At 42.6% G+C, this 22,605-nt stretch overlaps 2 protein-coding genes across 5 annotated transcripts in view; one reads left to right on the forward strand and one right to left on the reverse strand.

Annotated features, from left to right (window-relative positions):
* The window catches only part of LOC115593208 (cingulin-like protein 1), a 40,452-nt gene extending 32,852 nt beyond the window's left edge, over positions 1-7,600 (forward strand). For all 3 annotated transcript variants that reach the window (XM_030436655.1, XM_030436656.1, XM_030436657.1), the window contains 11 exons: positions 50-197; positions 285-389; positions 559-711; positions 829-996; positions 1,244-1,417; positions 2,588-2,677; positions 2,994-3,077; positions 3,688-3,806; positions 4,123-4,231; positions 4,328-4,491; positions 4,884-7,600. In XM_030436655.1, coding sequence (XP_030292515.1) covers positions 50-197; positions 285-389; positions 559-711; positions 829-996; positions 1,244-1,417; positions 2,588-2,677; positions 2,994-3,077; positions 3,688-3,806; positions 4,123-4,231; positions 4,328-4,491; positions 4,884-5,004 — 1,435 coding nt within the window. In that variant the 3' untranslated portion in view covers positions 5,005-7,600. The remainder of the gene's footprint in view (positions 1-49; positions 198-284; positions 390-558; positions 712-828; positions 997-1,243; positions 1,418-2,587; positions 2,678-2,993; positions 3,078-3,687; positions 3,807-4,122; positions 4,232-4,327; positions 4,492-4,883) is intronic.
* Positions 7,601-11,009: 3,409 nt separating this feature from the next.
* Positions 11,010-22,605, reverse strand: part of rab27b (RAB27B, member RAS oncogene family) — a 65,111-nt gene continuing 53,515 nt past the window's right edge. For both annotated transcript variants that reach the window (XM_030436053.1, XM_030436054.1), the window contains exons 3-6: positions 18,958-19,046; positions 16,635-16,738; positions 16,326-16,449; positions 11,010-14,959 (exon numbers count right to left, since the gene is read on the reverse strand). In XM_030436053.1, the coding sequence (XP_030291913.1) occupies positions 14,773-14,959; positions 16,326-16,449; positions 16,635-16,738; positions 18,958-19,046 (504 nt within the window). In that variant the 3' untranslated portion in view covers positions 11,010-14,772. The remainder of the gene's footprint in view (positions 14,960-16,325; positions 16,450-16,634; positions 16,739-18,957; positions 19,047-22,605) is intronic.

The following is a 22,605-nucleotide window of genomic DNA, read 5'->3' on the forward strand; positions in this document are numbered from 1 at the left end:
TGTGCACCTTGAGTTTGACACCGTCGAATGACTCTGTCTTCCCGTGCAGGTTCGAGATGCGCAGCCTACTGGTGAACAACGAGGACCTGCTGAGGACCAACACTCAGCTGACCAACGAGATGAAGAGGATGAGGGAGCAGATGATAGAGATGGAGAGAGAGATCCAAACCATGGGCGAGAAATATAGAGCGATGGAGGTGTGTGTGGCTGGATGGATGGATGGATGCATGGTACTGTAGTTGTCCATGTGTTTGCACGATTAACTGTTTCCTTGTTCTGTGCAGATCGAGGTGAAGGCGGCCCGGGACGTTATGGTGGAGGCCAACACTCAGGAGTACGCCTTCAATTTCCTCCAGCAGTCCCTTCAAAACAAGATCCAGGACGCTGAGGTAGACTCAGTCACACAGCAGCAACTCAAGTCAAGAGCTAGGATGGATGGATGAATGTGAAGATAGACTGATTTTGATTCATACTTTGGAGACTTTTAGAGGACAGTAAGACACACATGTGTAAGATACTGTATAGACCTTTGAACTGTGTGTGTTGTGTTGTGTTCAGGAGAACCTGGAGAAGCAGACGCAGCACGCTCAGACTCTATCTGAGAAGTTGTGGATGACAGAGAGACAGCTGGAGGAGCTGGAGGTGCATAAAGAGACCAGAGACAAGAAGACGTCCGAACTCAACAGCACCATCTTCAGACTGGAGACAGAGGTACAGAAACACTGTCTTTTGACTTTTGAAGAGAAACTTTTTTTAGACTTTTCCCTTGTATAAATAACATTTAAGTACCGACGTGTATGTTTACAGTAAGGTTGTGTGTGTTTCCAGCTGGCTGAGGCCCTGCAGGTTTCCACGCAGGCTACAGCCACGCTGCACCTGCAGCAGAAGCTGCGTGAGGACAGCCAGCTGAGGGTGGAGGAGCTGGAGGAGTCTCTGCTAGAGAAGGAGCAGGAGCTGCAGGGACTGCAGACCCTCGTCAACAAACTGCAGGGAGAGGTACGACCACCTGTCCAATATTTCAGTTCATCCCATCAGCCTCAGCTGGACTTGGAGTCGTAGTATACTAATATGATACATTTAAGTTATTCACACTCACATACCTGTTAACAGCTGGGTATTATGTTGTTGGATAAATGAAACTAAAACAGAAAAATCGCTGTTGATTTTAATGATAGCTAAGGACACCTTTGGTATGAATGCAGCCTTAGGATCATTGGGTTTACTTGTGTGTGTGTGTCTGCAGGTCTCTGGTAAGCTGATTACCAAGGAGCAGACGCTGGAGGAGGAGATCCAGCTGAGAGAGAGGATCCAGCTGCAGTGTAAGCAGGCGGAGAGGATGGTGGACGACCTGCAGATGGAGCTGCACACCACCAACCAGGCCAAAGACGACCTAGCTAAACAAGTCAAACAGGCTCAGGTACGACTTTAAACCATGTGATAGTCCAAGTTTCCATGGCAGTCATATGCACTTCCAAACACAAGATTATACAGCATTGTAAAATAATTACAACACAGTGAAAAAATGCACAGTCAAAGTGCTACTCTTTAAAATAAATTGTTAGAAAAGTTTAAAGAAAGTTTGAAGTTTTTAACGTTGGTATCAGATTTCAAGGATAAGACCAAAATCAACATTTGTATTTGTCCATTTCTTAGTACTTGCTTATTTCTCAACCTTATCTGTGAATCTCAGCCCATTATTTTTTTGTGAATGATTTAAAGAGTTCTTACACAGCCGGGCACTGTAGTTTTCATCAAACGCTACTCAAATAGGAAGGAGGAATGTGTGCAGTTGTTGGGGACTATCTTCAGCTGCAGATGAATACACATTACATTTTCTAATTTTTGACAGCTGAATGGTGTATGTGGAATGCAAACTAAAATACAGTGTGTGTGTGTGTGTGTGTGTGTGTTTGTTCATGCTAATGAAGGAAATGTCAGCCAGTACAACAATGTGACTCACTGATGGGTTTTTTTTTAATCTAATAATGAAAAGTGTTTTTAGCAGTGGAGTTCTAGAGGATCTTATGTGATTTGTTGACTATGAGAAAACAAAGAAAATCAGCAGACTCATCCTTCAAAAACATGAAATATCAGTCTAAATCTCAGAGTCAGTACATATTAGTATTAACCTGTATGGGATGGAGCACAGCTTCCTTTATATATTTGGAAAGATTTATCAAAAATAGCAAATATTATTCCCTGAATGTTTCATCCTTGAAGCGAACTTCAGCCGCGGATCAGACAGTATCCACAGTGTGTTTGCCTACGTGACCTAATGATTCAAACAGAGATGTCCGCTTGAATTAATCAGTCATGCAAACCATCAGAGTTCGGGGTTAATGAGGCATTAATTATGCAAATCCTGTTTAGCAATCAGCGTGCTAATTCCATAATCCCAAATATTCATCATGTCGCTATTTCTGAAGATCCTTAATCTGTCCCATTTCTAAATAACCTGAATGACAACAGACAGCGTCATCACGAGGAGTGACCTCGGATCAGAAACCGTCTGAGAAAAAGTTTGGTTTGTTCTTTGTTGTTTGTTTTTCGATGACTAATTCTTTCTGAACTCTTTTTCCTCTCTCAGGAGAAGATGATCGACCTGGAGAGCGATCTGGAGGAGCTGCATGACAGCGAGCAGAGATGGGCTGCCAAACACAAGAGAGCCATCGAACAGGTAAACACACAGGAGACAGGAAGTGAGTTAGCTCAGACTGTTCTGTCACTTACAGCTGTGGTTCTCAGTGGAAAAGTCCGGCTGGTGTGTGTGTCCAATGAGAACTCTCACAAACACAATCAGTAAAATCTGTTGATGATATCATCAAATGATATCACTGGTACGGGCAATACAATGTAAAAACTATTCCTCAGTCTTAAATATGTGATTTATTTTTTTCCCCACAACATTTTGGGAACACCTTGAAATAAACGTTCCAGTACCCGTGACATCGATGAGACTGATTTTATTTGGCTGTTTGTGTGTTTGCTGTCAGACTGAGCAGCTGCAGCTGAAGCTGATACAGGAGAAAGATCTCAACGACCTGCTGGAATCTGAAAAGGCCTCCATGGAGAGACAGGTACCGTGTGTGTGTGTGTGTTGTGCGCGTGTGTGCGTGTTCACTTATTGTTGTAGTCCACACTTCCCTCTCAATACCTCTCTCCATCTTTCTATCTCTCCATAATTCAAATGTATTTGTTTCAATTTTTAAGAGTTTTTTAAATAGAATTAAAATAGATGTTTTAGGCTTAATATCAAGAAATATCTTAGATTTGATCTTTTCATTCGTAATTTGATTATTTATGAAGTGTGACCAAGATGCTGAAGGTACTGAGCAGGACATTAAGAGTAAAAATCAACTTGTCAGTGCCCTCTGGTGGACAAACTGTGTACTAGAGGCACATGTACGCTGATATGCCAGTTGCTGATGTATGTATGTATCGGCCACCCTAGTCTGGTCCCAACAGTCATGTGGAGATACAGTACTGCCAAATTACTGTACGAACATTGACAAGAACTTAAACTGAAAGACGTGATTTAAAAAAACGTACATTTAAGTGTGTACATAATACAATAATAATATAGAAGAACAAATGGAAAATGAGCTGGCTGCTGGTGAGACATAATCCCTAGTCCTATCTTTAAATCTCTAACCTCATGTCTGTGTGTCTGTGTGTGTGTGTGTGCAGCTGCGTGAGCTGCGTCTGGAGGTGGAGGAGCTTCAAAGCTCCAAAGTTCAGGAGGACGTCATCTCCAGGACAGAGAACAGAGTCAAAGAGCTGGAGAACGCTCTGAGGACAGAGGAAAGGTCAGTCACATGACTTTATGAACACACCTCCGTCAGCTGAAACACGTTCCTGAGGCTTTCTGTCCGTTTTAGACAGAATGTAACATTCACAGCTGTAGTTCTGATCATCCGACTGTAATCCTGCATCGTCAGCACCACAATAAGCTCATGAAGAAATACCTGATCATGAGCATTAATATGAGACACTGTAACTGGACCTCAGGTGTCATAAATAGTCTTGATCAGGTAGAAATATTATTGAAGAAAAGGCACCGTGTAATGCAGCTGTTGCCTAATATGCCTAATGTGTGTGTGTGTGTGTGTGTGTTTTGTGCAGGAACAAATCTGTGCTCTCAAACAGCGTCAACAAACTGGAGAGGCGGATCAACGAGCTGACCGACCAGATGGAGGAGGAGCACAGGATAGCTAATGAGCAGAAAGACCTGGTACGTTTGAGGAGTTTTCATGTCATTGCTGTTAATATGTCCGGTCCGGTCCTGTGCGCCCCAAACTAACCCGCCGCTCTGCGATTGGTCCTCCAGATGACCCAGAGGATCCGCTCCCTGAAGCGCCAGGTGAACGAGGCGGAGGAGGAGGCGAGCAGGAAGGAGGCGCAGTACCGCAGCGCCCAGAGAGAGCTGGCCGAGGAGAGGGAGACGAGCAGCCGGCTGCAGAGGCAGCTGCTCGACCAGCACCTGCAGACAAAGTACGTGCTCTAACACACACACACACACACACACACACACACACACACACACATATAAACAAACACTTACCTCCTACAGATGTAAAATAAGCCTTGAACATTTGCCTTTTGTGGATTTTTATAGATTGTCTTTAAAGCGATGCATCTGTTGTTGACATGATGTGAAGCATCAGTACGGTTGCTATGGTTACCAGAATTGAAACTGTTGTCCAAACCTGCCTTCCAATCTGACATCTGTGTTTTTCATATCCACGGCATAAAGAAAGTTGCAAATCAGTTTCCAAATCCAATAAAGTTAGAATCTACTTTGATTCTCTCTCTCTCTGTCTCTCTCTCTCTCTGTCTCTCTCTCTCTCTGTCTCTCTGTCTCTCTCTGTCTGTCTCTCTAACAGACGTAAGGAGACTCTGAGTATTCGTCAGACTCTGGACAGCCTGAGGTTGGACCTGAGTGTCGACGACGAGGACGAGGATCAGCCGCTGCAAGAACAAACAAACAGCGTCACCAAAGTCTGAACCCCCTAACACACTAACACTGACGGTGCAGTCAGGGACACGTGTTGCTGGCCTGTTGGTCTCCTGACCAGAAGAGAAGAAGAAATCGACTTCTCTGGGGACAAAACAAAACAAAAACTACATGTCACCAAACCCAAAAGTCTATCAGGATCTTGTCCTGCACTGCTCCAAATGTTTATTTTGTCACTATTGTCTTACAGATGTTGTAATTTCCAAATAATCTCATAGAAAGTGTCCTGCTGGGAGAGCTGACCTGCTATGCACGTGACAACAAACAACAACTAAGACGTTTAATTGCAGTTAATTGAAATTAGAATTTAATTCCATGCCTGCAGTATTTTATCGTTAATAAGTATCCAATTACAAAGTTTCCCATGGAAATTACAGACATTCCATAATTATGTCCCTCTCCTGGTGACCAGCAGGAATCACAACAGTAATCCATCGACCATAAATCATCCCGAGGAGCACAGTCAGTGTGACAGACTCAGAAAGAACGATTCACCTTTCAGCGACAGAGTCAAACGGCCTCTTTAGACACGTCGAACATCGTCTTTTCTATCACATAGAATATCAAATAGAATCACGTTCTGCTCATTTGCCAAAGATAACACATGTACAGACAGCTGTAGACGTACAGCACACAGAGGGGAAAACTTAATAAGGTTTTGTTAAAGGTTAATTTTTTTTTGTTGTTGTTTGTTTTGGATCTGTTCTTGTAGTTGCTATAACAGACATCAGGAGTCTATTTGAATAAGCTTTAACCCGCCAGAAGTAAATGTTAGAGTTGAATTTTCCGTATCATGCAGTTGCACAAAAGCTTTACGGCCTTCAAGTCTGACTTCATTCAATTTTTTTCAAAAAACTCCAAGCTTTTGACATTGCATATTTTTAAGCCTCGGGCTATCCTTAGTCCTGGGCTAAGAGTTGACCCTGGGATAACTGGGGATAACCCAAGTCCAGGGCTCACCAATTAATACTGCGGTTCTGCTAGCCCTGGGTTAAACGTCTGTTGGAACATGCAGCTAATGTTTACTCTCTAAAATGTTATGTGACTACTCTGTTTACTTTAGCGCAGTTTCACACCGGCACCTTTTAACCCCGTGTTGATTTCAGGGTATAACTAGGGGGCTAACCCTGCTCTGGAGCGTGGCCAGCACGCCCGAGGCTAATGTTGGGGTTAGCCCACTTCGTCAGGATTGTGCCAGTGTGAAACGCTTTCAATCCTGGGGCTGATGGCTTCTCTAGCCTGAAAGACCACATTGAATCAGCGGTTCCCTGTAAATATGACAGACTTCTCTGGTTTGGCAGCACTTGTTTCTGGTTGGCGGAGCTTCGCCGACAGGTCTTTCATTAGGAGGGATTTTTCATGTTAAGTGCCGTTTAGTTTAACGTGTGTCTCACCTTCATCTGCAGTATTTGGACACATTCCACGCTTGTTGCTGACATATTACAGTGTAATGAAACACAAGATGGTTTAACTGTGGAGGAGGGATCTTTGGCTTGTAGCTGGTTTCGATTCACACACAGACACACAATTACAATATTATTTATGTTGAAAACTGTTCGTGTTGTTTTTATGATTTGAAGATTATTGAATTTGCTGTATTCGTAAAAAAAAAAAGCAAAAAAATTAGGTAATGACATTTTGCATGATTTTTTTTTTTAAAGGGTTTGCTGCTGTATGGATGTCACACAGTGTGTGTTTATGATTTCAGGTTTATGGGATGAGATCAGCGAGGAAGACAAAAAAACACTCCCATCAGGCAGCGCATCTATTCTTAACTGTTTTTTTGTTCACCCACAAGTGACAAAAAAAGAGCAAATGCAGATTTTTAAATGTTTCTAAGTTTACCAGCGGAGATGTTTTGCTCTCAGAAGTTAAATAAATGTCTAAATTCGGTTTGGATCAAAGATGTGGGTTAACGGAAATAAAAAAAACTTTAACAGATTACTGTATTAGAAACACAGATCTGCTATGTGGTTTTCTGTACCATCTGTTTCATGTTCTGCAGGCTCTTATTTTGGAGGGAATGACTTTTTCAAAAGACAACTCAGCATGCAGACACAAACCAAAAGGCGTGGGTAGTGTAAATGTTAGTCGATACTTTAATTTGAAAGAAAACTCACTTCCTCTACCCAGCCATGACATGATGTATGTTCCGCACATGCTCCCTGCTTGAAGGATGCCTGTCATAAACACATAGTCTGAGGCTAATGTTCCGATTCAGTTTGCATTATCTGTTATGTTTACATTTGTTGGTGTGTTTTGCTCTCCTCGGAGGCAGGAGCAGAAAATACGGATTTGCGTCACTGACAAACTTTCATATCACTGCTGTTGGGAATGTAATCGCTGCAGTTTCACTATAAAGTTTCCGGTCTATCTTTTCTCATAGGGAAAGGACGAGATGGTGGTCCACACACACATGTACAAAGAAATAGAATACACGGACTTATTTTTGTAATCACTCGTCACATTCTCCTGGTTCTGCTGTTCTGGGGTATTTATTTTTTTTTTGTTGTTTTTTCATGTTCTCTCTTTTGGTGAGAAGTTTCTTAGTACGAAAATGCTAAATAAAGTCTTGTCCACTGTGAATTGTGTCCGTCGTTGTGTGTTTTTAGTGAGTTAAAGTCTGCTTTACAATCATCAGTCATTCCAACAGCAGTTAGCATTCGGCTCTTTTGCCTTCCATTTGTTCATTTAGGATTTTTTCTCTTAAAGATAGATGAACAACTCTCACAAACAATAAATGGGCTTCAGTGTGAGAGCAAATATTTGGTACCACAAGTAAGAATTTTCGAAACTTACAACTGTCACGAGCAGATGTGTTTTAATATTTTGACTGAAATCAGGCACTTCCACATATGCTAAAAACAACAGACGTGCTAAATTCACCTTTGTGTGCCAAAGGCTCTGACTCTTTTTAAAGGGACAGTGTGTAACGATTTAAGTAATTTATTAACTCAAATCAACGCCTTTATTCATAAGTAAGTCCTTATTGGTGTACAATAACCTCTGCCAACAATCTGACTTATCCTCCTGAGCGAAGAATTACCTATCTGAATATACATAGCACAGCATGGCAATCTCTATGGAGGCCGCCATGTCTTTCCGGTTTTAAAAAAACTATGGACTCCCGAGAGGGACAGAAAGCACTACGTGGTACTATGTTTTCGCTCAGAGCCAGCTTGACTGCGGAACTGAGAGGGAACCTCTAGTTTTATAGCCTTAATAACTAACTACATCTTTACCTCATTACTTGAATCAGTAGAAATACTAGACGTTCTTGGAAAAGAGTCCATATTTTGAAAATGAGTTTCTTGTCCGTCAGGGCCACCGTAGCTTCCGGAACGTCTCCAACGTCTTCAGAACGGGAGGGGTGAGCAAAGGAGTGTTGCAATGTAGAACCTCACAGCTAGATGGCGCTAAATACTTGATATATTACACACTGTCCCTTTATTAAATAAGAAAAATAATTATTTACACCAGTATTTTTGGTAGGTTTGAGCCCACATTCAGCGGGTGCCAGACAGGCAGGGATCTGCTGCTGGGAAATTCTGATGAAGTACATTTATAACATTTAATATTTCTGAACTCTCACATGACAACACTGCTGCGATATCTAAAATCGCAAAACCAAAGCCGAAGCAGCACTCGCCCTGGAGAAAGGAAAAGCCACGCGGGGATAAAACAAACACAGAGATTTATTTGCAGCTCTGACATCAGAAACATTAAACGCATCACAGGTCATTCCATTCTCATTGTGTCAAACATGCTGACGGTGCAACAAACCCAACAAACACACACAGGCATCGATACACGCAGTGAAATCTGAAGAAACGTGTACAAACCGCAGGCATCAGAGAAAAAATTCACACACAGAGGATTTTTCCAAAAATAAAAGCTCTTAGAGGTACTCGGATTGATTCGTTGTTTTGATAGAATCGGGCACAAAAACAACATGATGACTTGTGGATCTTTTTGTCCTCCGCTTGTGAATCTATAATCAATAACGCATTAAAATATTCAGTAGCTCACAAACCTTACAGAGGATCAGACAGAAGAGTTAATAACAGGCACGACATGACTCTTCAAACGGTGTAAACTTTCAAAGTGAATTCAAAAAACTACCCAAAACCATTAAAGACCTACGAGAGAAAAACATGATTCAACACAGCGAAAACAATAAACGTCATGTGAATAAATGGCAGATACACCTGTGGCACAACTGAATACTGAGTTGAAGCAAAAAAAGGCATCAGGACGAACGCACCGTTAAAATTTAAATCAAATCAGAGGAAACAGAACGAGCAACGTAAAAAGGAAAAAAGCTTTTGGATAAAAGCTGACAAATTGGTTCAGAAGATTGTCACAATTAAAAGGCATTGGGTCGGGATGTTAAGGGAAACGGTCACGGTGAGGCGCGCTGGAAATCTGGACTCTTAAACAGGAAGAAGAACCTCCGATAGCTCGACGCCGTCGATGTTTTTAGTTTGGTTAATTTTGCCCCATTGCTTAATTTAATCCAAGCCGTGGGTTGGATTGTACGGATACGTTTTCATGTGTCTTTTGTTGTAATAAGTCTATTAAAGAATCTAAAGGAACAAAACAACTTTTTTTTTATTCTGCAAGTTGTTGCCAGATCGTCTTGGTTTTATTACAGACAACCAGTCGTTTGTTCACACAGTCACAATCGAACTGTTTCACCAAACTTTTACCAAAAATATGGAAACTTTCCTAAAAAACTGAGAAAAGTTTCACCTTTAAAATGTTGGGTTTTTTTATCATGTATGTACGAGACATTTTAAAGTTGCACTATTTAATATAAAATAATATATGGGGCGGCTCAGTGGGTAGAGCTGAGGACTAGTGACCGGAAGGTCGCTGGTTCGAGACCCTGGCTCCCCGGGACGGGACTGAGCTACATGCCGAAGTATCCTTGAGCAAGATACTGAACCCCAAATTGCTCTTGATGTGCAGTTGGCACCTTCGTGGCAGCCACTGCCATCAGTAAGGGCCCTGCGATGAGCTGGCGACTCGTCCAGGGAGTACTCTGGCCTTCGCCCATAGAGTCACTGGATTTGGCCCCAGCAACCCCCGCTCCACCTTGAAAAAGGTGGTATAAAGCAGTAACATCACCCGCGACCCGCATGGAGAAAGCGGAAGAAAACGAAACGAAACTATTTAATATTCTTATGGTAACAACAGATTGTGTAATGTGAACGCCGAGACTTATTAATGAACCTAGAGAGAATTATGCAGCACAATTCAGAGCTTTTTAGCCGCTTTCAGCTCATGGTTTTGGTTTTTTATACGGCACATTTAGTTTATGGTTCTGTCTCATCAACCCTGTTTCCAGCAGCAGCAGCAGGCGGACACAAGATAACGTCCATCATTTACAACGGCCGGGCTGGTTTTTCGCTGCTTTAAGCCAGTGTCAACATTGCATTAGGTGGCAAATTAAAAATATTGAAACTTGAGCGAAATTGGCGTGTGTCGCAGCGCTCTGGGGTTGTGTGGGACTGGCCAGATGGAGCGCAGGGTCATGCGCACAGCCGGACCTACTGAAGAAAGACACCCGCAGTCACATCGGACTCTGCTCGGATCCGTACGTGACCTCCACTGCTGGGTGGTTGTGTTCCGTAACGCTGACTGCTGGCCGAAGCTGGAGGGTAAAATGCAAACTTTCCTCCACAAACGACAGAGGAGAGGGGAAAAGAAGAGCGAACTGGAGTTCTCTGGTGAGTGCTGAGTTCATTGTGACGTTGACCTGATTTCACACAAACACACACACACACACACAGACACACACACACACACACCCTCAGCGTGTCCTATCGCTCGCTACAGCTTCCAGCGTTATGAACAGTAACGTAATCTGCCTGTTTGGGATCAATAAATGCTTGTGCGAGTAACAACTTTGTACCACTTGCTTAACTGAAACAAGGCGTGCTTTGTGAGCGAAAATGAAGAAGAGAAAAAAAAAAAAAACATGTTAAGAGGATTTGCTTCTGTAAATATTTATTTAAGACTTCAGACTGAAATAAAAAAAAGATCAAATCTGCAGTTTTGGACGATAAAGGAGTAAGCTCAGCCGAAACAGTGCAACCAAACCTACAGAGATACAGTATTTCTTTTCTGGGAACATCGTCACCATGACGCTGCTAAGTCACCCCTTATGTCTTAATAATCAGCGAATTAACAGCAACGAGTGTTTCATATGGCACTGAGATCAGCTGCTGGCAGACGGCTCCACTCGGCTTTAAAACGAACACGACGAAACAGAAACACATTTTTTTTTTTCTTAGTGTGAAGGCAGTTTGTCTCTGAGTGTGTACAGCAGAATGAGGTTTGGATTTGTTGAAAGCAGATACTTCTTTGTCGCTCCTGTTTTTTTTTTTTTTTTTTTCCTTTTTTTAATATTTGGCACAGATTAAAATAAAGGTGACGACGAGCCGAAGCCAAAGCTCTGTGACACTGGAGCTCGTTGATGGAGCCGGAGAGCACAATACTTAAAATGCAATAATCCTAATGTTACGCAGCTGTGTGTCGGGACTACTGTCAGTCCTTCCCTTTGCTCACTGAAGGACAGAATAAGGATCTAACGGCCAGCGAGTGGCAAGCAGAAAAGATCACTTCGCTTGTTTTTAGTGCACCTAAACTCGGCTCAAGATTTCTCATGAAGTAAGGCAGATCAAGGTGGTACTTGACGTAAGGAGAACTGTTGAGGTGCACTGAAAACAAAAGAAATCATCTTGGACTCTTGGACGCCGATTTCTGACTTTTCTATCAACAAGATTTTGTAAATTAACTCCTGAAAGGTATCTAACGAGTCATGTTGTTGGCAGAAAAGATGCAGCCTTTTCAAGCTGAACTCAGTCGAATTGATGTGATTTCATTACTTTTTTTTCCGCACAGGAATGGTTAAATGGTCTGCTCTGTGATGAATGAAAAAAAAACAAAAAAACAATACAGTGTTAAGCAACAAAACACAAGTTTTGATACGTACAAAGGTTGGTCCACAGTAACTTTCGCATGTTGAACCAAAAAAAAAGTCCAGTTCAGAGCAAAGAAGAGTAGCCTCAAACAACTTCTACTGTACTTCAACAGTTTATAATAGTGTATTTTTCTTCATGTTAGACACACATTTTACTGATAAATCATACTTTTTGGGTTAATTTCATAATCGAGATTAAGAGCAAAAGCAAATTAAAAAAAAACACAAGATAGTTTTCTTTTAATGGACATGCAATTGTCAAAAAACAAAAAGAACGAAAGAACGAAAGAAAGAAAGAAAGAAAGAAAGAAAGAAAGAAAATGGGAGTATGAGATATGAGGAGCATAAAAAAATATTTGACAACACAAATAATAATCTTTTTTTTTTTTTTTTTTACATTTCTTTTCATATAAATAATTGGTCACTTTATGTTCTAATAACATTGGTCATGTATGGAGCCTTAAAGCAATATTTCACTTGGTGCGGTTGTCTATAACAAACACCATGAGGGGTCAGCGTCTGAGAGCAGCTGCTCTGAAGGCTCAGTCACCAAACTTCTTTTTAATGATAATGTTGCCGATTAGATATAATTAGCTCTCCACTCACACATTTACTTCACTTTTTCCAGTGACTTACCATACATGCCATGTTAGTTCTATCTGTAAACATTTTCTGGATCACTGTTTTGTCATTTTATGCAGATGTTCGCAAGTTGCGGCGACGTTAAATCTTCTGAGCAGCTGATATTTTAGCCGACTTGTCTCAAGTCCGCTCCTCTGGTGGAATAACGCTTTAAAGGCCAAGGCAGTAGATCAATTCTGAACAATGTGTCTATACTGGTCTGGGACGCTCCAGAAATAAATGCAGCGCTAGCCTCGTTTTCCCCATTGCACATGTGCCACGCTGTACCCATGTGCGTTAATTCAGGCTACAGTTTGAATCGTGCTTCTATCAGCAGCGAGCGGCGTCTGGCATCATGGTGGAGGTGAGCTGTTCCTCACTCCACTCGAGGGTCTAAGGACAGAGGATATCGTTCACTGTACAGGTCGTAAAGCCCATTGAGGCAATGTGATTGTGATTTTGGGCGATATAAATAAAACTGATTTAATTTGATTTGATTTGAGGTCTAACGGGGAGTGATCTGTTCAGCAGCAAAATATAACTCCCCGGGCGGCTAACAGAGAGCTAGCTGAAGCATTTTTGTGTCTGTTGATTAATATTCCAAGTAGGGCGTATCCAATGTTATGAGTAGATTGTAAAAGTATCTACAGTCAATCATATGGCAGTTCTGTTCGGAGGAACAGAAATCAGCAGGGTAGGTAACGTTAGCTCGCTAGGTCTGCTCCAACTCTTAAACAAAGGCTGAAGACCACTGACCTTTCACTGAAGCACTGCGACTGCTATTATTTAGTCTTGCCTCTTTTAAACCTATTCTATTCTATTTTAGCTTACTTTCCTTTTACTTACCTTTACTTACCTTTACTTAACTGGTTTTTAATGTTTTGAATTGTGCTGTACAAATAAACTCGCCTTGCCTCATCAAAAATGCTGCTGTTTTAGCATCAGAAAGAGCGACTGTGGCATGACGACTGACATGAAAGGTCAGGTTTTTTTTACTCTATTCGATATGTTTCTATATGAAAGTTTCTGAAACTTTCTTTACTCCAAACAGCTGCTTTTGTTTATATTTAGCAAGCCACTTGTAGCCTCTGCTGACACTGCTAGCTAGCCACAAACTAGCTAAAGCAGGGCATCATTGCTTGGCGCTAATCCTTAGATTTTGTAGCGAGCTAGCTAGCACTCCACAGAGGCTGGTTTAACTCTTTCACTTTCTGTCTGTATTACATCTGCTGTCTTTAATTCATTTATACTAATATAAAATGTAATACAGGCCTCGTATTTACATTGCTTATTGTTGATTCAGGTATTATTTCATATTCTAAAATTGTCTAACAGGTGCCAACCGACCTCCAACATCAACGCTGGACCCGACTGTACAAAACACACAATATCGCGTATTTTCAGCAAAAAACAGCTCGGAACACTTAAAAATTACCGAGCGTGGCTATATGGGTACAGCACTGAGATATGTGCAGTGTGAAAACTACAGAAAAAAAAAACAATACAATATGAACACACAGTTGGCTCAGCCCGGTCCAGGAGGAAAGGTTTCAGGAGAGGACCATGACATCATTCACACACACATACACAGCCTGATGTCAAACCCTTAATGACCCAGATTTGACTGTCGCTGGATGACAGGATGCAAAATCTTTCCCCCCCGTCACAGAGTGATGAACAGATCTCACTTTAAAGAGTTCAGATTAAAAATGTATATCTCTTTTTTTTTTGTGCCTCTTTTGGATCCGTTTAAATCATTCAAACCTCTTGCGAGCGGGGCTTAATTCCCAGGCTGCATGTTTTAACCGAGGTACATTTTTGTATCTGACAGTGATGAAACATCCCCTTCTGTCTGATTTCCTCCTAAACGGCGTTCAAAGGCAGACAGGCTGAGACTGTAGTACCTTGAAAACACACTAGAGGGGGACAGGGTTTGTTTGGTGCCAAACTGGCAGACGGTTGTGAAAGAAGGAGGAGGAATAAAGGGAGGAGAGGAAAGCAAAGATGGTTAATTAGAGAGAAAGGGAGTGAGCAGGAGGAGACGAACAAACATGCAATCAAAGATGGCAGAGGAGGTAAAAGAAGAGGGGGAGCGTGGCGGGTGGAAGGTGACGGACGACGGAGGAGCTCTGACTGGTCGTTTCCTGGTCTAGCATGCACACTTCTTCTCACTGGGCAGCGCGTCGTCCAGCTTGGTGGCCCCGTTGCCATTAGCCGGCTCGGCGGGCGGTTTGTCGACGCACTGCTCCATCCGCTTCATGACCAGGTCCAGCAGCGTGATCACCGCCTTGTCCACCTCCGCTCCCGTCGCTGCGCTCGTCTCAAAGTACGGGATTCTGCAGCACACAAGAAAATAAAATATTCCTCTCAAAGCACCATAATATGACATGACAACCATGTTCTTAATAATCCCACTGTTATCAGATTGACTGGTTCATTTTTTATTAAAATCATCTTATAGAAATTGTCCATAATTTGTATCTCTACTGTCAAATTTTGAAATATTAATTTTTTTAAGCATTCATTGTCCAAGATACTGATAATAAAGATACAAACCGATCAATCTTTGACCTCCTCTGATGTGCACAGTGTAATGAATGTGGAAATAAGACTGAAGGTGTCAATGTAAATGTCACTCTGTAGATACATTTCAAATTAAATCTTTTAACTCGCAGTGTCTGAAGTTGACACTGCACCTACATCCTTGAACATTTTTAAGTTCCCAAGAAAGACAGATATCATCGCTTCCTGGAACAGGGTTCTGTTGCCAGGCAACATCAGAGACCCGTGCCTTGGCTGGCTGGAATGACACCAGCAAAGGATTTGCACCTCGTCTAACAGGAAGTCATTTGTAGATGCCAGCGCGTCACGCGACTTCTGCCTGTGATGATGCGTTCTGTCTCGCTGCGTGTCTTACAGGGAGCTCTTCACTGACGGCGTTTTGAGATGAAGCTGCTGAGGCGCCAGATGATGAGCAAGCTCTGAAAGCAGCTCCAGTCTGAGAGGTGATGACAGCCGCTGACATGCCTACCACTAGGCCTACTCGCGCTGCTGTTTGGTTCAAACTTGCTGCTGCGACGTTGTTCAGATGTGGTTTTTGATCTGCTACTTAATTAACAGGCTTCCTCCACGCGCGGCTCGCCTGCTGTCATGACAACGGAATAAGAAAAAAATCCTAAACGGGAGCGGTGGTTTTCGGTCAACTTTACAAAAAATGTGCTGCTGGAGACGAAAGTCAACAGAGAGAGAAAGAAAAAGAAAGGTGAAACACAGCACGCACATATTCTGTGGGGAGCACCCTGTAAATGATTCCATTACTTAAACAGCACATGTACATAGTCCCTTTATTTTAAGCCGAGCTCAGGGGACATCAATTAGACACCGGCTAACTGACCTGACGGACTTTAAATTACTCAGAAAGCACTCAGAGGCTACACCACATTGTGCCAGACAGGCTGTAACTACATTTTAATATTTAATTCTGATTAGAGGCCAATGCTGGGGTAACAAAGAGTCGTGAGTGAAAGTGAAAAGATCACATCCCGAAGTGAGCTCTCTGATAAACCGGTTACATCCTCCTGTGAACATATGACACTGTACGCAAAGCTAAAAATACACAGTGTTGTTCTTAATATCCAAGTGATCATTGTTCCAATTCAAACACACGCACCAAACGCAGAAAAATGGAAAAACAAAACCCACCCGTATTTATCAGCCAGCTCCTTGGCCTGCTTCTCCTGAACCTCCCGCTGGTCGGCCAGGTCCGCCTTGTTTCCCACCAACACGATGTCTGGATTCTCACAGTAGGCGTTTGCCTGTAGCTGGCCTGGAGGTGATAGCAAGGAAACAACAACAGGAAACAAATGAGGTGTGCTAGTGTACCGAAAAACATCTATCCAGGCACAGTAGAACTTCAATAAAAGAGGAAAAATTCTGCAAGCAGTTTGACTTTATTTCATGCTTCCTCCATTAGGCAGAACATTGTGGATAAAAAAAAAACAGCCAACGCACTCATCCAGTTTCGAACGTTGAGGAAGCTCTGCTGGCTGGTGAGATCAAACATCAGCAGGAACCCCATGGCGTCCCTGAAGAACGCCGTCGTCAGGCTGCGGAACCTGGAACACACAGGAAAACAACTTCTCTGTGAAATAAAAAGCACCGCGTTTCACAGTTTTGACGTCTGTCTGGGTGGTGATTCGGAAAAAGAAATTCCCCCACAAAGAGATCCAGTGTGTAGGATTTATGCGGCTTCTTGGCAGGGTCTATTGGCAGATAGGGGATATAATATTGGCAGAAATTAAATTCGATATTCTTAATTATGTATTCATTAGTGTGTAATCACATGAGCCTTTTATATCTGCGGAGGGAGCGTGTCCTCTTGTACGGAGCCTGCCATGTTACTGCTGCAGCCCAGAACAGACTAACAAAATCCCCATGTTGATGCTACAGCGTCTCGTAACAGGGTGAATGGTGCCTCTGTCTCAGCCGCTCCGCGCTCCATCACTTGTTTCTGCACTATGTAACAGGATCGCAGCGTCACATAGACGCAAGTTTAAAAACATAACATCGTTATGATGTGACGAGTTTTGTTTGTAGTCAGCGCCCACATTGCATCTGACAAACTGTTACAGACCTGGGGTTTGTAGTCACGACACTGGTGTTGCACTCTGTGGGCGGAGCCAAATTGCACAAAATGCCAATTTCTACCTAATGTTGCTTTAAAACACTTGATTATCAGGTTTCTCAGCCACTTTTTTTCTCTGATTTTTCTTTCTTTGTTTTAAGATTCCCACCAGACATGTTTTCGTAAAGTTTAAAAATGCTGTGCTTCAAATCCAAATTTGACGCTGAAGCTGTTTCTCTAAAAAAAACTACTACTACTTTTCTGAATTGTGACTATCGTAGAGAATTTGGTAGCTAGAGGAGCTGGTGGAGACCAAAACTGAGCTAAAAGACAGTGTGTAATGGACTTTCAACTGCTGTACAGAAGCTCAGCTCCGAAATAATGATAACGTTTTTTGCTAAAAAGTTCATTATATCTACTCAAAAGCTGTCTGTGCTGTTTACAGCTCGTTTCCAAGGCCAGAAAGAAAACTGTTAAAGCAGATTTAAATGTTTAAGACTTCTAAAAATAAATCTAAACACGGACTATGGGTTTATGCAAAACACTGTCAGCTTACGACCAGTGCTTTTTGCATGACCAAAGAAATTCACTCCTTCAGTCACAGAGGTTTAGCTGTAATACTTTACCTGTGATTGACTTGAGCTAAATGCACAGAGGGGTAGATGCGGTTTATATCCACAATACTTAGTGATGAGACTTGTAGGTGTGACAGCAGTAAGGAACGCAACTCTGTATAAACATTACGTATGAAGCCTCATAAGCAAATGTGTAACATGCAAACATAAAGGACAAAGCCACAGATGATGCTCACGCAGGTGGAATACTGACTCTGCGGCCCGAGTAAGTGATCGTGAAGATCAGTTCATGAAAACAGGAGCGTTTCCGTAACGGCGAGCTGAAGAAATGTTAAGTTAAATTATGTAACTAACACTGACTCATCCTGCAATGAGTCATCAGACCTTCATAAACAGATTCAATAGATCGAGGCCAGTTTCAATTACAGACACACACACACACACACACACACAATCACAGTCTCACCAAGTCAACATGTGTTCCAGTATGGCTTCCATTCAATATGTGATTTTAAAGCAAGAATGGAGAAAAGTTCCAAAATCCTGACATAAATAACATTTTTTGCACTTTTTTGGCACTTCTGTCTCAAAGTCAGTGGGTTCTTCAAATAGGTTTTTCGATGGCGGTCAAATGGTGGCTGCTAAAAAGTTGCTGAATGACACTATAGCAGCTGTCGTGGGACATTAAACGCCTTTACGGCAAACACAAGGACTCATCTACTCACCAAGCTAAACGTAACGTTAGCTTTGTTACTTCCGAGGATCACACTGGTGCCTCTCAGATCATAAAAGTTGTGTTCACCTGTGAAGATGATCTTGCTGAACAGAACGCGTGAGTATCATAAACCCGTGTTTGCCACAAAGACAATTTTCTGCAATAATCCAAACGCAAAAGCTTTATTGGTCGAAGGAGACCACGGCGATACTCACTTCTGGGTTAGCCTACAAACATACACCATCCCTGCAGCCGTCTACTGAGGAAACTATTGACATAAACCCTTAAAGAGATTTCTCCGTTCAGCTGGGCAATTGGAGGATCTGCAGCTGAGGACATTTCACCTTTGCCTGCAGAGTTTTGTAAAAGAGGACTCAGTGCAGATAAATGTGTGCGACCAGTTGTAAAACCTCAGCCCACCTCTCCTGTCCAGCTGTGTCCCAGAGCTGAAGGTGAACCTTGAAGGTTTTCCCTGCGGTCGTCCCATTGGGGCTGGATGCTGTGTACACCTGAGGAGAAGAGAAACACGCGTTAAGGCTTTTACATTGTCAGTGTGTTACAATTCCGAAATTGTAAAACCCTTCCTGAACAGCTGTGCATCATTTTAGCATCGGCTGATTTGTTACTGACACAAAACTTCCTGGCTCATATTCCATCGTCTCACTGGTACCTGGAGCACCAAACCGCCGCCGCCACCACCACCAACGCAGCCTCGTGCGATTTTCGAACACAGTCCCGTTGTCTGACTCAACGCCCTCTCTTCGGCTTTATTCGTATGTCTATCTCAGAGGGTCTGACTAACAGTGATGTGGCCTCTGTAATGATGGACTCCGGTGTGCCGCAGCTGGTTGCGTTTGCATCCCTGCAGGAAGCCTCGAGCATCTTTCACACCTCTGACTCTCCCAGATGAGTCACTCACACTTTCTCCGGCTCTCTTTTAAAACTGCGTTCACGCCGATCACGATCAGAGCGCTCAGTTTGAGCCTTAAATGTGTTTTGGTCCAATTTGACAGGTGATGACTGACGGCAAGTTAGGCGGCAAATTATGACACGCGCACATCTGACAGTGTGAGTCAACCGACGTGAGACCTGTGGTGCAGTTGGATGAGGATTGCTGGATTACAGCATTGACTTTGAAAATGCACATTTTTCCAAAACTTTCTTTGCTGAAGATGATCACACTTTTTTTTTTTTTTCCCCTGAATCTTTTTGTTTTTCAGTAGGTGAAATAAAACTTTACTGAATCAGTGCATTAGTGTTGAATGTCAATTCAAACAGCACCGCAATAATAATAAAATGCAGTATAGACACCCACACAGAAAAAGACCACTCGACGAAAGTTATATCTTATATTATCACAATTATTTTGGGATTTTTCGTGGATGCAAAAAAAAACATTTACCTTTTTCAATTTCCCTCAGCGGGATCTTAAATCTGTTGGGATTGGATGGGATTGCGTGATCGCCCGCCAACAGTACAGCATTTCGACAGAGTAATCGCTAACTGCTGCCAACTGTAGCTGCAATCATCTATTAGCTCGTTAGCTCGGAGCACGAGGGGAGTGTTAGTGTTGTTTACACTGCGAGCACAGGAGCTTTGAACCGCTGAGAGGGGAAGGATGTCAGGCCTGGGACAGGCTATGAGTAACAGATTACGGTGTTTAAAAGCAAATTAGATGCCAAAACACTATCCTGGTGAGTCACTTTCACTTATTTGTTTCTTGGTCCACTGTGGATTGCCCTGCACTAGCTGCACCCGGAAGAGATACGCTGCTGTTCAAGATGATGTTCGACTTTATGATGGACTGCACCTGAGCTGGCTCCCCGGCTGCGTCACCAGACTGAAATGAGAAATTAAATGAGAGAGCTGAGCCCGTTAGCAGCTTAAATCCAAATCAGTAACGTTTTAAGATCTACTGTAAGATCACTATGTTTAGCTCCGATAAATTAACCTGATTGGAAGTCATGTGACCCCTCTCTACAAATCGTGGTTGGGTGGCTCAGACAGTAAACCAACTGTCCACATCGAGGCTTCAGCTTCAGGCTCTGCACAGACCCTGAGGAGGAGCCTCTGACATCACTGAGCTACAGCTGTGATCACACGTGTCGGCTCCTGTTTGACTCTTGACTCTTGGAAATGGGGTGTGATCTTGACAAACACACACACACACACACACAGAGATGCGCGCACACACACACACACACAGAGGAGGTGAGGAACAATAATCAATCCTATGAGTCATCCGGAGCAGAGGGATTAAGGCAGTTTTGTCAGTACAGTATATCAGACGTGGGAAGGCAGAATAGCACCTAGGTGACCAAACGAAGCCTCAGTCAGATAACACCGATTCAGGTAACTGCATCTAGCGCTCTGATGTCTGGATCCATATATCCTAATGAGATTCCAGCAGTGGGCGTAAATGTTTTTCAGCAAACTTGCTGACAGTTAAAGGTGGCACCCACAATCGATCCTTAAAAAAAAGAAAGAAAAAAAAATATCCATCAAACCCTCTCAAAGATATAATGTGTAAGTTTTCTCTACCAAAACGACTAAAAACGACCTTTACTAGGTGTTTTGTTAACTTTTCATTGAATCTTATATGATTCCAAGATTGTTCACACTGAGACAAATCTGTCATATTGTTCACAAGGTAACGATGTGTTTCATTTGGTCGCCTGTTGCCATAACGTCCAGGAAGGAGTCAGAGATCTAGGAAGAAAGTCATCAAACCTGACGAAAAACATAACATGAATACAACTTTTAAACATAACCTGTGTTACGTCTGTTCTGTGAACGTTTGTGCCCGAGTCAGGCGGATAGATTATCATTCACAATTGCAGTTGTTTAACAATAAAGACAACAACACCCACAATCCCAGGCTGCATGTGTCTTTTGTTTAGTGTTGATTGAGACATTCACTAGTCGCAGAAATTACAGCCTGTGCATCTTAATAAATAACTTGACAATAGTTTGCAATTGAGGGTGAGATGAGAAGATCACCATTAACTGTCACAGCTCACACCGCTCCCTGATCCCTCTGGTCACCTGACCATGGGCGTTTCATTTCCTCACCCTCCAGGCATTCATGTGACCTCCATCACCACCACTACCAGTGTGTGGACTCCATCAGAAGGTTTCCTATTCTACACACAGCTTCATCACCTCCCCACATATTACTTCATCGAGATGCAGTCTACATACTTTATACCTTCTCATTCTCTGTTTCACACCCAGCAATAAATCTTAACCTTTACTCAGACAATAGGGGTCTCCCCCTGACATATATCATTTTTTTTAATATCTGTGCAAAATTAGGTGTAAATCAATGAAAGCGTCTGACTTCATGGGGAGTTAAAGTGTCAGAGGCGTAAATCCTGCCTGGTCTCATGACTCAATTCAATCACGATTTGGCGGTCAGCAATTCAAATGCACAATGCGACGATTCTCAACGTATGTCGTCCTAGATTTTTCTATATCGCTGCACATGGTAGTAAAACTCGTTATTGAGAAAGTCCTCAAACCCTCAACGGTGTTTCTCAGTCCCGTTCCCGGGGCCGCAGCCTGATAACGAGCCATTCATTCGAATCGTGTGAGTTGGAGCAGGGCTCTAAAAGATGCCAGGCAGGCTGTCCCAGGAACAGGGTTAAAAAACACTGATCTACATTATCAATATGTAGCTAGTATCAATACCAGCACCTGTGTTTGAATCACTGTGTTCCTTGTGGTTGAAGGTGTTAGCTTCAGGTGAAAATAGCTGATCTGATTAGTAATAGTTGCGAGACAGATTTACCCTCGTCCACTTCGAGCTTTCCACCAAGCTCGTTACATCCAACATGTGTTGTTGTGTGCTTCCAAACTACTCAGTGTGTTTCTTTATTACTCGCTGCTGATCTCTGCCTCCCTGAGCAATATAAAGCAACATTAGCATTAACACAGCATTGACACAAGAGAGCGACGCTGTGATGTAACTTTATACTTTGTTGTCCAGCTGAGGCCAGAAATCAACGATCAACATGGGTTGCAATCTCCCAATAAATTCTCCCAAGAAATTTCCACACCACCTAGTAA

The sequence above is a fragment of the Sparus aurata genome, chromosome 12 (assembly GCF_900880675.1).
Source record: "Sparus aurata chromosome 12, fSpaAur1.1, whole genome shotgun sequence".
Lineage (NCBI taxonomy): Eukaryota > Metazoa > Chordata > Actinopteri > Spariformes > Sparidae > Sparus > Sparus aurata.